The 13,120-nt window shown below is 39.4% G+C and overlaps 1 protein-coding gene and 1 long non-coding RNA gene across 8 annotated transcripts in view; one reads left to right on the top strand and one right to left on the bottom strand.

The window, feature by feature from the left end:
- Positions 1-1,164: 1,164 nt before the first annotated feature.
- The window catches only part of KMT2C (lysine methyltransferase 2C), a 334,572-nt gene continuing 322,616 nt past the window's right edge, over positions 1,165-13,120 (bottom strand). For all 7 annotated transcript variants that reach the window (XM_077808386.1, XM_077808385.1, XM_077808388.1 and 4 more), the window contains 8 exons: positions 10,687-11,806; positions 8,399-8,535; positions 7,052-7,194; positions 6,614-6,782; positions 5,298-5,414; positions 4,260-4,333; positions 3,726-3,834; positions 1,165-3,157 (listed from right to left, as the gene is read on the bottom strand). In XM_077808386.1, the coding sequence (XP_077664512.1) occupies positions 3,065-3,157; positions 3,726-3,834; positions 4,260-4,333; positions 5,298-5,414; positions 6,614-6,782; positions 7,052-7,194; positions 8,399-8,535; positions 10,687-11,806 (1,962 nt within the window). In that variant the 3' untranslated portion in view covers positions 1,165-3,064. The remainder of the gene's footprint in view (positions 3,158-3,725; positions 3,835-4,259; positions 4,334-5,297; positions 5,415-6,613; positions 6,783-7,051; positions 7,195-8,398; positions 8,536-10,686; positions 11,807-13,120) is intronic.
- LOC144259973 (uncharacterized) overlaps positions 4,344-13,120 on the top strand; it is a 64,030-nt gene continuing 55,253 nt past the window's right edge. The window contains exon 1 of the long non-coding RNA XR_013344969.1: positions 4,344-5,263. This is a non-coding gene — a long non-coding RNA (uncharacterized LOC144259973). The remainder of the gene's footprint in view (positions 5,264-13,120) is intronic.

Below are 13,120 nucleotides of genomic sequence, written 5' to 3'. Positions count from 1 at the left end.
GTGGGAAGGACAAAGGGACTTAAACTCTGATTTTTACACTGCTTGCTCATTAACAGTACAAAATGCTGCTTTGTGAAGGGGACAACTGATTTTACCTTTCTGGGACCTGGAGTCTCTGGAGTTTGCAAGACCTGCTCCTGAACAGGCTGTGAGGGGTTCTCATCTGCACGGGAATCCTCATGCTCCTGGGCAAGGCTCTCACGGTTGAGGTTTTGGGTGGGATCTGAGGCCCTACACACCTGCCTCGACACCATGCCCTAGGAGAGAGAGGGCTGGTGTTTGTAGCAGCAGGGCATACCTCGCCTCCTGAGGCTCTTGTAAAAGCTGCCTACAGCACCTCTTGGATGCCTCCGAATTCCAGAGGTGTGGGGCATTAAACCGTTAGTGCTGAGAGAAACTGCAAGAGAAAGGGGCTCTTCTGCTGCTTTTCAGCAGTTTCCAGGCATCACTTTGGAGTTCTGCTGAACAGAAGAGAGGCAGCTGCCACATGTCCAGACAGCAGGCAGAATTGGCGGGCACTACAGCTCAAGTCCCCGGGCCCTACAACACGGACATTTCACCAGAACCAGGTGGAAAGCCTAGGCTGATTGGTTGCCATGCGCCCACCAGGCCTCGGGCTCACCCCAAATGCTGATGACACAATGTGGGTGGAACAATAGTTCTCTGACGTCCAGTAAGTCTGGGTGCATGGGGGAAGCCCCATTGTGTCACTGAGAAAGACGAGGTGCATTGGAAGGCTTTTCCCCATTCTTTTTGCTTCCGCTTCTTAATAAATCAATCTTGGGCCCTGGAGACCTGTTCTTTGTGTAAAATGAAGGTGAAGAGATGCTGGAGGCCTTGATGTGAAGCAGCTGGGCAGTAGGGGACTAGGTGGAGGATGGCGGGCTCTTCTCTTGGCACTTCCTGCAGACTCTGCTTCTGGTGGAGGCAATACTTTGCCCCATGAGCTGAAGCTTAGGACCCCTAACTTCAAGGGCCCAGACCTGGAGGGTGTTGTGGATGCTGTGCATGGCTTTGTAATAGATAATTCAGGATGCAGCTGGGCTTAGAGGGATGCTGGATCTGTGCCCGCTAAGAGTGGTGGTGCTCAGTGGTAGCAACAGATGAGGTTACACTGGAACAAACAGAAAACAGACACTTCAAAATGAAAATGCGGAGGCATCATTTATAGATGTAAAATATTTTTATTTGTAAATGCTGATCTTCTAAATCTGTTTTCACAAATTCCAAAACCCATAACACTCTGTATACTTCAAAATTTTTTTTCTTTTTTTTTTTCTTTTTTTTTTTGCCAACATTAGATACTATTATACAGAACAGAAAAAACTGTAGGACAAATACTGGTAGGATGTTGGAATATTGTACAAGAGAAGAAAAATATTCAAGAAACAATTTCATACAGCTATTTATCAGGAGAAAAATATATACAATTGATTTATTCTGTAAGATAAAAATACATCATGCCATATACATTACAAGTTCAGAACTGTATTACTGAATATACCAACAGTTTACAGTCCACTTTAATTGTGCACACAAAAAAACTTCATTTTTTTTTATATTTAAACCTGTGAAGTGTCAGTACCAGAATTTTAAGTACAAAATAAAAAGCTAACCTGGTTCAAAATGCTGATTAAATTTCTACAAGCAAACACAAAACAGTGTTTATTTTTTTAAAGAAATGTAAACAAAAACAATCCATACAAACACATTTTTAAATTACATTTTCCAAAACCTTATTGCCAGAGTCCTGCAGCTGCAAGCACAATTACATCTAATTTTTTTCCTTGTTTTTTCTTTTAAAGAAGGCTATCTATCATATTGGACTTAAGCTCCCACTACATGATCCTATTCTGTTTACATGATTTAGTGTAAGCTGAACAGTCACCTAATTGTGACTTCTTTTTCTGAAGGAAAAACCACGTTCAGCCTCTATTTTGGGTGGTTTTAGCAGTTATTCACAGTTATCACAAATTGTAAGCACAAAAAAACCTGACTTAAGAAATAGGGATGCAACAATATAATACAAATAAAATAAATCAGTCTAACTTACCCAAGCGTCTATAAAAGTCTAGTTGTAATATACATGCCTTCTACCAGGCTTAAAGATTACTTAAAAAAAAAAAAAAGACTAATAGACCACAGTTGAGCCAGCTTTAAACATTTAAAAAAAAATCCTCTCTTTAAATTGAGATTTTGGTTATTCCATAATAATTGTAATGGCATGGTTAGTAACATATGAGATCATATTGTAACATCCCTATTGACATTTTATAATAAGCACCCGAACTGCTGCAGAGTCTGGTAGCATTTGGTCAATAACTATTTTTTTATACTGTATTTTTTTCTCAAAATATTTACACTTTTGTACAAAGTAACAGGGTTTGTTAGTTCTGCGGGTAACAGCAGCAGCTTGGCTTTCTTCTAACTTTTTTTTTTTTAAAAATAGCTTCATTCACTTATTCAATAATAAATACAAAAAGTTTCTCTTATTTTACAGAAATCAAAAACTACAATAAACTGACTCATGGAATCAAGTATTTTAAATGTATTTTAGTGCAAGTTATTTTTCCCTTAGCTCTATCCCTAAGGAAGTCGTTTCAGTACATTCCTTGTTCAGTGGTGTCTACTTTTATTTAAAAATTTTCTTTAATTAGAGGGCCTGCCCCTTTATCAAATAAGGCTGTGGCCAGCACTTTGGACTTCTCCCTTTCGCTGGTGATTTCAGTCTTACATTCATATATGCCCACCTGCCCTCCAGCAGGTCAGCCATCGGTTCTTTGCCCAAATTAAACAGTTTCTCCGTAGTGAGCTCAAAAAACAAAAGTGCTGGACCATTCTGTAATTCAGTTTAACCTCCAGGCATCTGGGAAGTTAGACAGCTTCAGATTTTGCCGACTTGCTTCTGGTGCTTGTTTTACACTTGAATAGAAATTGAAACTCCCAGAAGTGATTTTATTTCCTCCCCTCCCCAGGAAGGTAAGAATTTTCTGTCGACAAAATCAAAATGTAAGTCACTTCTTCTTAGGGACAAGCAACCCTCAAAGACAGCAAGGAATGCATTCTAGTTCATCCATTTTCGGCAGTTTACAGCTCCACAGTGACATGGGATCTTGTGCTGGTCATCTTCAAAATCAAACTTATAGTCATAGCAAAGCTGGAAGAAAACAAATGTTAAGAGCGTGGTTATGAAACGTCTGGTCTGTATTCTTCACTATATCTTTGCTTGTATCTATCATTCTGTACCAGCGGTTCTCAAAGTGTGGGTTGGGACCCCATTTTAATGGAGTTGCCAGGGCTGGCTTAGACATGCTGGGGTCCAGGGCTGAAGCCCAAGCCCACCTTCCAGGGCAGAAGCCCGAGGGCAGCAGGGCTTGGGCTTTCCTCCCCGCCCCAGGGCAGCCGGGCTTGGGCAGGCTCAGGCTTCTGTCCCCTCTCCTGCGGCTGTGTAGTAATTTTTGTTGTCAGAAGGGGGTCGTGGTGCAATGAGGTTTGAGAACCCCTGTTCTATACTATACATTACACTAGTCAGTACATTATATACTTTTGGGAACTTTAATTGTTTATACTGAGGAAGGGGATGGGAAATGTTGGACACCAGGATCTGTCCCAAGTCTGAGTAAGCAAGTTTCCTGTGCTAATGATAGTACAACATACATAGTCATTTAGGGAAAATAATAAAACTCAAGGGAACAACAAAATAAAAGCAAATGAGTAAGGTCTACCTCCTCCCCTTTCTGGATTCTCCGGTTGGAGCTGATGATAATCTTGTGTCCTCTCTCAAAAGTCACCACCTCAGCCACGCAGTTCGGTGCACATGAATGGTTAATATACCTACAAAAATAAAAGATTTGCAAAAATGTATTTTTTTAAGCTATGTAATTGGACACGAATCTAAACTAAACTATAGAGTGACTTTAGCTTCAGTGTGAGCGGATTTTTCCAGCTAAAATTACATTACCCTGTACTTGTTTCTTTACCTAGAAAAATGTAAAAAAAAAAAAAAAGTCAAAAGTTAAAAAAATTACATTTCTTTCTCTACAGCTGTATGTCTGCCATGGCACAGTTAATCAGGGCTATGAAGAGTTAATGAGAAAGATGGCATTGCTTCAGTGGCTTAGTGTGAAGACTGAATGCACCAGCTTAAAGAATAAGGCCATTGAAAAAAAGCACAAAATGGAATCCCTCCCCAACAGCTAGCCAAGGGAACATGGCTAATTTCCAAACATGAGATCACAGCTCTCGGGAGAGCCACCCACCTTGCAGGACCTCCTGTCAATGTAGCATCAATGACATGATCATTGTCAATGCGGAACATGTACACTCCACGATTCTGAAAGAGAGTAGGGAGAAAAGGAACTATAGATTTTACAAAAAAAAATCGTGATTAAAACAAAGGAGCAACATGGACCATCTCCAAGTACTTTTCTGGATTCACAATTAGACGTGGCCCATTGGCTCACTAAGGAAGTACTGATTCATATATTGCACTTACTGTGTGAAAGTGGGACACTATCATTTACTCCACTACCTATGAGGAATGGATGGGCCATAAACACGAGAGGCAACCTCCTGTGATTTTAATATCCCCCTCAAATAATATGCTAATACGATTTGTATAGCACCTTTCATTAAGGTCTCAAAGTGCTTTACCAATGAATGGTCCCTCACAACATCCCGGCATTGCACAAAGAGGTCAAGCCTTACTTAAAAAGTGGTCCCTAAAAATGCAGGTTCTGACCTCTCTGTGCTTGTACAACTGTAAGATTGGTACATTACCTGACTCACTGGCGTTTGTGAGGTTTAATATATTTGGTAAGCACTCTGAGATCCTGGAATGAAAGGCACTGTAAAGGTCTAAGGTAATATTAACATCTCAAGGTCATGCAGTAAGTCTGTGGCAGAGTGATGAACAGAATCAAAAGCAGAGTGGCACAGCAAAAGTGTGCCGAGTCTATAACTGAGAGGTCAATGGATTGAAACGGTCTTCTGCTAGTTCTTATGGTCTGTGTTATACAGGAAGTCAGGCTGGAAGATCACAATTGTCCCTCTGGCCTTGGAATCTATGAATTCAGGAGACCCAATTCCCAATCCCCTGCTACAATCACTAGACACAACACTGCCTCCCAGAATTCAAACATTCATTCACAAGAGTACTTTGACTCAGCTTCCTCAGACTGGAAGTCTTAAAATGCTGGCAACTCATCTCATTCTGTTGCATGAATACTTAAAGGAAAGGAAAGAAAAGGAACGGAACGGAACAGTAAGTAAATAATAATAATAATAATATACAATACCTGAGATTCATAAAGCTTCTCCTTCCTGTTTGCTACCTCATTACGGATGATAGTTCCAATATATTCAATGATCATGGTGTGCTTTTCAATGTCTCTAGCAGCATATAAGCCCAGGCCCTACAAAGGGAATACTGTGTGATTTAGAACTGGAGAATCAATGCACATTTACATTTGATTCCTTTGGTGTGCCCCCAAGCCATGCTTGGAGAAAATCTATATCTACACATGCAGAAATGATACATAATGAAAGATAAAAAGTGACATGGTTGAAAAAACACAAAAAGTCAGCAAATGCAAACAGCGACCTTAGCTCCAGCATATATACACATTCAATATGTTTAACATATACAATTGGAAATATAAACAGTGATATATTAAGTGACATATTCACCCAGAAAACAGGAAAAGCAGAGTATATGAGCAACATGGCTGAATTAATATATACTTTTAAAGTTTAAAACAGAGAACTATCTGAGCAATTACATTCTGTGATTTCTTCACTTCTTCATCTCCTGATTTGTTGTGATTTTAACTACACAGCTTTAATGATGCAAAATCAGTTTTCTGCATTTAATTTCTTAGTTTTTTTAAAATAAGAGAAAATGCTTTGCAATTATTTATCTTGCAGCCAATTGAGCTAGTAGGCTTCTTACTCCAGAGTTATTTGACTTATGCAGAGATTGTGAATTCCTTGAACAATAAAGAGTACTTTCTAGCACCAAATAATTTAAATGTGTGCTATGGTGTTTTATCCATTTAAATAATCTTCCACAGTCCAACCTAAAATATACAGCAAATATATACAAGGCATGTTATACAGATTTGGCAACACGTTCAGTGGAGCTGAACATCTGGGAGGTTTGCAGAAGTCAATAAATTGACTATTTAATTGTATTAACATGACAAAGTATTTTACTCAACATCCTGGACTCGCATTATTTCTGTTCTCCATTTTTTAATGAGCTAGCTTGGTCTAAAATTAGCCACTAGATATGCAGATGATCCTCCCACTGCTGCTGGTAAAAAAGATTCTGTATATTTTAGTTTCTTCACTAAACTGCATTTTGTTTTTGAGAAAAAAGTTAAAAGGACCTAACCAGTAAAACAACACAACTCAGTTTTGCAAGCTAGGGCTTCAGTCAATTAAAAAAAAAAAAGATTTAAATTAAACGACCACCTTTGTTACATACAATAGATGGAAACTGATCACCACACATATGCCGTAAATTCCCTTCAGACTTTACTAGACTCTACAGACTGTAGGGAATTGTATTTAGGAATAAAAATCTCAAAAATACAGCTATATTGTAACTGACCTGAATCCGAGAGCGAGCCAGATACACATTGGATTTCCATTCAGTCTTCATTTTACGGTACTGGGAGGACTTGGAATGGACAAACTGTTTACTGTAAGGCGCATTTAGCTCTCCTGTCACTGTGCTCTGAAATGACTTTGAGGTGCTGGTGCTATTCAAGGTGTGAGGCCTGCAGGAATTGGGCATATAACAGAAAAAAATACAAGGAAAACTGAAGATTTCTCCGAATAAAACCACAAGCTGAATTGTATTAAAACTTTTTTCAGACAAACATACACTTAAAGCCAGCTAGCATAGACAACAAAGCGGTTCCTTTGATTCGGGCATGCACATACACAGCCAAAGACAACAGGGTTTGTAAGCAGCAGACAAAAGCACAAATAACCCTAAGCAGCCTATAAACCCTGGGCTGTACTATGTGAAGTTAAAACAAAATACCTTAACACAAACCTCTTGACATGGGTACTCATTTTAGGCTCAGCACGGGCACAGCCTGTGGGGTTGATGGCAAGAGGAAGTTCCATTAAAGGGTTTCGGCCATATCGGAAAGTGTAGTTCTCACAACCCTCAACCCCAGGAAGCTGTAAGAAACAAAGTAATCACATGTTAACACATCAGAAAAACATCCACACAGTAGTCTGTCTTTTTAAATATGGCACAGGCAAAGCGCTCACAGTTGCTCAGACTTAAGACTTGACACTGCCTTCTGATAAACCTTCAGTAGCATTTCCTTGACAAAAAGCTGTTTTGACTCTTATCTATATTCCATCAGACTAACTAATTTGCAAATATAGAAATATGGAGAGAGACACTGAGTCTTAGCAAAACTCCCTTTTCTTCCTGGCTAATTTTCTCTAAAGAACACGTGGTGAGAGCAGGGTGTGGCATGCTTCCATATCACAGCAGACACTTCCCCTGTAATGCACTATTTTTCGGGTGTGCGTTATGAGTAAAGATGGTAGAAAGTTTTTGTTCAGAAAATTATCTGACCACACAATGAGGAAATTTCAATTTTAATGACAAATTTTGATTTTTCCATGGGAAATTTCAAAACATTTTTTGTTTTAGGTCAGCTTAATGCTTTGGTTTGGTTTTGGAAATCACAAAATTTTGGCTTTCAAATGTTCAGTTTTTGGATTTTTAGGTTCTTCTTTCCTGAAAATGTATGTAAAGCGTAAGAAGGTGGAGGAAAAAAGGAATCTTACTTTCTCACACCTTCTTACTGTTTTCCTTCTGCTGTGTGTGTGTGATTGATCCAGTAACTCTTGTGTGTTACATGCAGCACATTTATTTGCTACAACTTTTCATGTTCTCAACGGAACAAAACAGAACTCCAAATGAAGAATCAAATGGAACCTCTTCGCATTAGGGTTAATCACCTGGGGGAAGTGCAGGCTGGATTTCCCCAACTGCGCACCCTCCCCCAGCGGTTAGGTTGGGAGAGGGTAACTTTGGTTTCCCCTGGGGACTACAGGCCTGCTGGCTGAGGCTGCACCAAATCATTCGGTCTCTGGCCACTCTGCTAATCCTTTCTTGGAGTAGTTCCACCCGCTCTTTGGCTAGCACAGGCATCCAACAGGCTCCCAGGTGGAGGGAAGGTTGACACTGCCATGTGGAATTTCCCTCCCCGCAGACACTCCAAGGGCCCCTGTGGCCTGTTTCACAATTGCAGAAGCTTCACAAATATGTATGTGATAAATGTATCATTTTCATCTGAGATGTTCTAAATTGTTGTAAACCTTTAATTAGAGTAAGAGTCCCGAATTGTTGCAGCAATGAACTCACTGATTCAGCAATTCTTGCCACGGCAGAGACTGTCAAACCAAAGAGGTCTTCACCCTTCAAATATCCAGGAAAGAGCTGTAGCATTTCAGATTCTTTTCTAACAGATGCAACAGGCTCCAAGATTTTATCCCACACACCTACATGACCACATGGAAAAAGATTATAATGAGCAAATAAAGAAAGCCCACAGACACTGCAGTTATACCTAACAAGTAAGGAAATTGGAGTAGGACACCTATAATGAAAAAGGCCACAGAGTACCAGATAGTTGATTTTATATCTAAAGGGAACAACTTAATGAAATAAAATATCCCACTTCACCACGGTGTTAAAGTCTGAAATGGAGACTCATTTGGGTAGTTATGTTGTGCTGAGTACTCTCAGACAGTGTTGTGTCTCTATTATACTTCTCTTGATTTTGAAGAATGTGACAAACACTTGAGCACTGGATAAAAACTTTTACATCACTAATTCCATATTACAAATTCCTACTCATGTAATCAGGCAGCTAAGTTTCTCCTGCTAAACATTTTAAAAATGACCACAAAATAAATAAACTTTCCTTAAATAAATGGAATTTTCCACTTCCTTAAGTTGATGATTTTTTCTCTCTTCCTGACCCAGATGTCTCATGGTGGTATAATATGTTGTTATGGAGGGAATCAAAGATCTGAGTTTGAGACTCCAGCTCAGTTCCTTTCTCACCACCCAAGAATTGCTTGGGATGCTGTAGAGACAGCATGCTTAGCTGAAGAGAGCAACTTTAGTCAGTTTGCTAGGACCCTCTCGCAAGTTTTCAGGAGAGGTGTTAATAGACTAGAGAGTGCATCTTCAACCCATAAGATGGATGCACATTTGGCTAATGGTGAAGATAGGACATAGCGGTGGTGGCAATGTAGCAAGGATTCTTTCAGCTCCAAGGATCCCATAACCTCCAAGATCCCTGATGTCACCAATCACACAGATGACAAACATGCCCCCATTCTTCTATCCAGCCAATTCTCATCACTATCATCTGAGCCCAAAGGGGTCCTTGGAGGTCAGTCAGAGCCTTAAAAATCCATCAGTTTTCTCTGACATTCACCACCCCACTTGGGATTCTGCACAGCAGTTCAAGAGCAGTGAATCATGCTCCCTTCATAGCTTGACAATGCCACTGAACAATTAGTTAAATGGGTCTCTGTTGAACACCACAAGATATTTTTATTTTCATCAGGGTCTGAGTGCACTGCTTACTTCTAGTGCCTCCACGCCCAGAAAGTGACTAAAACCAGGAGATGGATCCATGACTAGTAGAATACTGCTGAGCTGGCTAAACATACTTTCAAGTATGGGTCTACTCCGAAAAGAGACTATGTAAAAAACATCTTTGTAATTTGACAGATGTGTGCGCGTATTCAGACTCCATTCTACTTCAGTGACAAAAATATTCATGTTAGCCCTGCAAAGCTAACACAGCTAAGACTGAGTGAGCTGGATTCTATTACAATTCGTAAACCATGTACAGAACAGTTTAGTAAGTTGGAGCTGGTTATGTCTGTGCAAGCTACTGCAGGCATAATTGACAATAATGGGGTTGCACAGGTGTAAATAGCAGGTGTTATGTGTGAGAAAGAAATCAGCTTGGCTCTCAGAGCCTAGGCTGTGTTTGCACAGCTGGCAGCTGGAAAAAAAGATCTTTTTACTTGTAGCTTGAACACGTCTGATCTGGAGATCATTGAGCCAGAATGAAAATAAAACCGCAAAAGGTCATATTTAGAAAGCCACTTTTCAGAGCAGAAATACACACAAAATATTTTTTTTTATTTTGTCCAATGTCATGTTTATTGTTTTGGCTTCTTTATGAGCTTGTTGCAAGTATCCTTTCTTCCTCATTTTATTTGTAGTGCACATTACTGTTTTATCTGTCTAGGATGGTTATTCTACAGCCCCCATCACTATTGCATCTCAGAAGTTTCATCTTTGAAATGCACAATACTGGATAAGTATAGTACAGCTCACAGTGCTGGAAGTACAGCCTTGGAACATTGGTATAGAGATTACATCACGCAGTAGAATTAGCAAATGATTAGGCACCAGATAAATAATTTTTCGATTCTACAATGGAAGTTGAAATTGTGAAACCCAAGTCTCACATTACTGAGCATGAAATAGAAACAAAACAAGAAAGGTATACAGGAAAACAAGTGCATGCAATATTTATCTGAAACATTTACTGTACATATGATGTAAAAGGAAACTGTATAGTCATGAAAGCCTTCTGTTGAGTTTACATAATTCTGGTTTACCTTTCGGTGTTGAATCAGTAAGAACCAGATCATCATGACCTTGCTCAACAATCCTGATCACGAACACTGGAAAGCCATCCTTCTCCTCAATAGAACACAGATACCGACAGCGCCTGTTTGCATATCGCATGCTCCAATACAACCGGCTGGCCTCATATCCAACAGGGAAGAGAGCTTTCGAAGAGTGGAATGCCTGCATCTGTTGCGGCAGCAGCTGACCAATAGTGTGGAAGATCAGGCTTCCTACACGGAAAGTGTGCTCACGTTCTCCCCGCTGTACTATACTAGCAATTTGCCGCACCTCATCACGCTGAACGTAGACCCTCCTGAAAACTGCAAAGTAACTAAGTTCTTGTTCATGAGCTCCCTTTGGTTTGTGCATGGGGCAAAGCATGGTTTTGTCTTTAAAAAACATGCATTGTGCTTTAATGGCACAGGTAAAGTGATAAATATTGGTGCATCTTAACCTGTGACAACTGCTGGTGGCGCCCATTTTGTGACAGAACATGCATTTCATTTGCAAGCCTCTTCGCAGTGCTAGTTCCACGTTAATTAAGGCACCAGCCTGTGTCTCATAGACCTCTGTAGACCAAAGAGCACAGTTCAAATGGACCCAAAGGTCTAAGTCAAGATTAAGAAGCCTTGCTGGTCCATCTGTTAGTCCATCACCCTCTTCATGACAGAAGCAACATTTTCTGTAGTCTTTAGGCACAGGGTCAGGTTTAAGGGTTGTGCCCAGTTTCTTGAGAAACTCATCTATCTCCTCTTCACCGGGGGGTTTGAATGATCCTTTAGGAATCACAACCTGAATGTTCCATTTTTTCCATTTCATTCCTCTCCATTTCTTACTTAGAGGTCGACAATCATCAAGGCTACTGTGTATTGTTTTTAATCTAGGTTTTAGCTTCACTGTTACTTTAAGCTCATCTGACTTTGCCTCTACCTTGGCTGCTTCAAATGCAGGAGGGAACGTGATAGGGGGTGATGAAGGCGGAGAAACTTTTTCCTGCAGCTGGGGGAGACAATGTACATCTAAAGTGGAGATGTTGTTGCTGTACTGATGGAATGCTTTAGGTGGCATTTCTTTCATCAGTGACTGTGGGAAAGATGGAATTGAGTCCTGAGAAATAAATAGAAAAAAGCCTCTTAAAAATGCATTACAAATTGAACAACAAATATCCCCAATAATGTTTTCAGGTCAGACTGAAGAGAAGGAAGGGGTGAGTTTAGAGCATATAAGGTAATTTGTCAGATTGTTGTGTCATAGGACAAAATAAGTTATCTTGATTCATTGGTACCATGGCTTGTGTTGCTCACAGAGCAGTATTTTAATAATTTTGCAGCTTTACTTTTGCTCCAGTAAGTCCAGAGTATGGGTCCTCTCCTCTTTCTCGACATTTTTAAAAACGAAATAGCAAGTGGTTTAGATTGCGGCACCCAATAGATTTACATCATCTTTATTTTTAGGAAGCTTCAGACAAAGTTATATAAAAATCTCTAAATATGGGTCAGGAGATAAATTATTAACAGATAAGGAACTAGTAATAGATGGCAGAGAAAGATAAATGCTGGGAATTAAAGGACTGTATTTTTCATGGAAGTTGGTGAGGAGTGGAATCCTTCAAGGACAAATACACTATTAAAAAAGAAAAAGGTCAAATTATATAACAAGTTCTACATTTGCAGATGGATTTCAAAATAGGGGCAGGATTAGGACTCAGAGAGACTGATGTGTTTTTTAGGGTCATCTTGAAAAACTAACTAAATGAAAAGATGCAGAGGCAGAATATGAAATTTAATTGTTTAAGAATAAAGTGATGCACTTGGGTAGAAATAATGTCCAAGATAAGTACAATTCAACTAGTATTGAACTAATTACTAGGGTAGAGAAAAAGGATCTGGACATACTGATAAACCCAATATTTATATTCTCCATCCAGTTTGCAGCAACAATAAAAAGACAAACAGGGTGCTGGCTTATACCGAGGAGAGCATGTTATAGAGTAAGTCTATAGATACTATGCAAACACACTATAGAGCACTGATTAAATGACATTTGAAGTACAGTATCCAGTTTCATCCACCTTTTTTGAAAAAAGAACTGGAAAAAGAATAAGCATTAGGCCAACTAAACCGATAAGTGATCTGAAGGAGCTTAACCTTGAAGCAAATGCTTAAGTCTTGAGAGAAGACAATTTTACCATGACGTGACTGAAGCTCTATAAAGTGTTTTAATTAAAGTTATTGTCAAATTAATCTAAATAATCTATTTTAGGGTGTTGAATAAAAAAGAATTTGGGGATATATTGAAAATGTACACTAAAAAGGGAACACATGCCCAAAGAATTTAAGAAGATATTCTTTTAGGGAGTGTGCTGAAGACTTGAATAAACTTCTATTTGAAGAGGTGGAGTCAAACACTATTAATGTAGTC

Source organism: Eretmochelys imbricata, chromosome 2, assembly GCF_965152235.1.
Source record: "Eretmochelys imbricata isolate rEreImb1 chromosome 2, rEreImb1.hap1, whole genome shotgun sequence".
NCBI classification, from domain to species: domain Eukaryota; kingdom Metazoa; phylum Chordata; order Testudines; family Cheloniidae; genus Eretmochelys; species Eretmochelys imbricata.
This window is presented reverse-complemented; position numbering and strand designations above follow the sequence as displayed.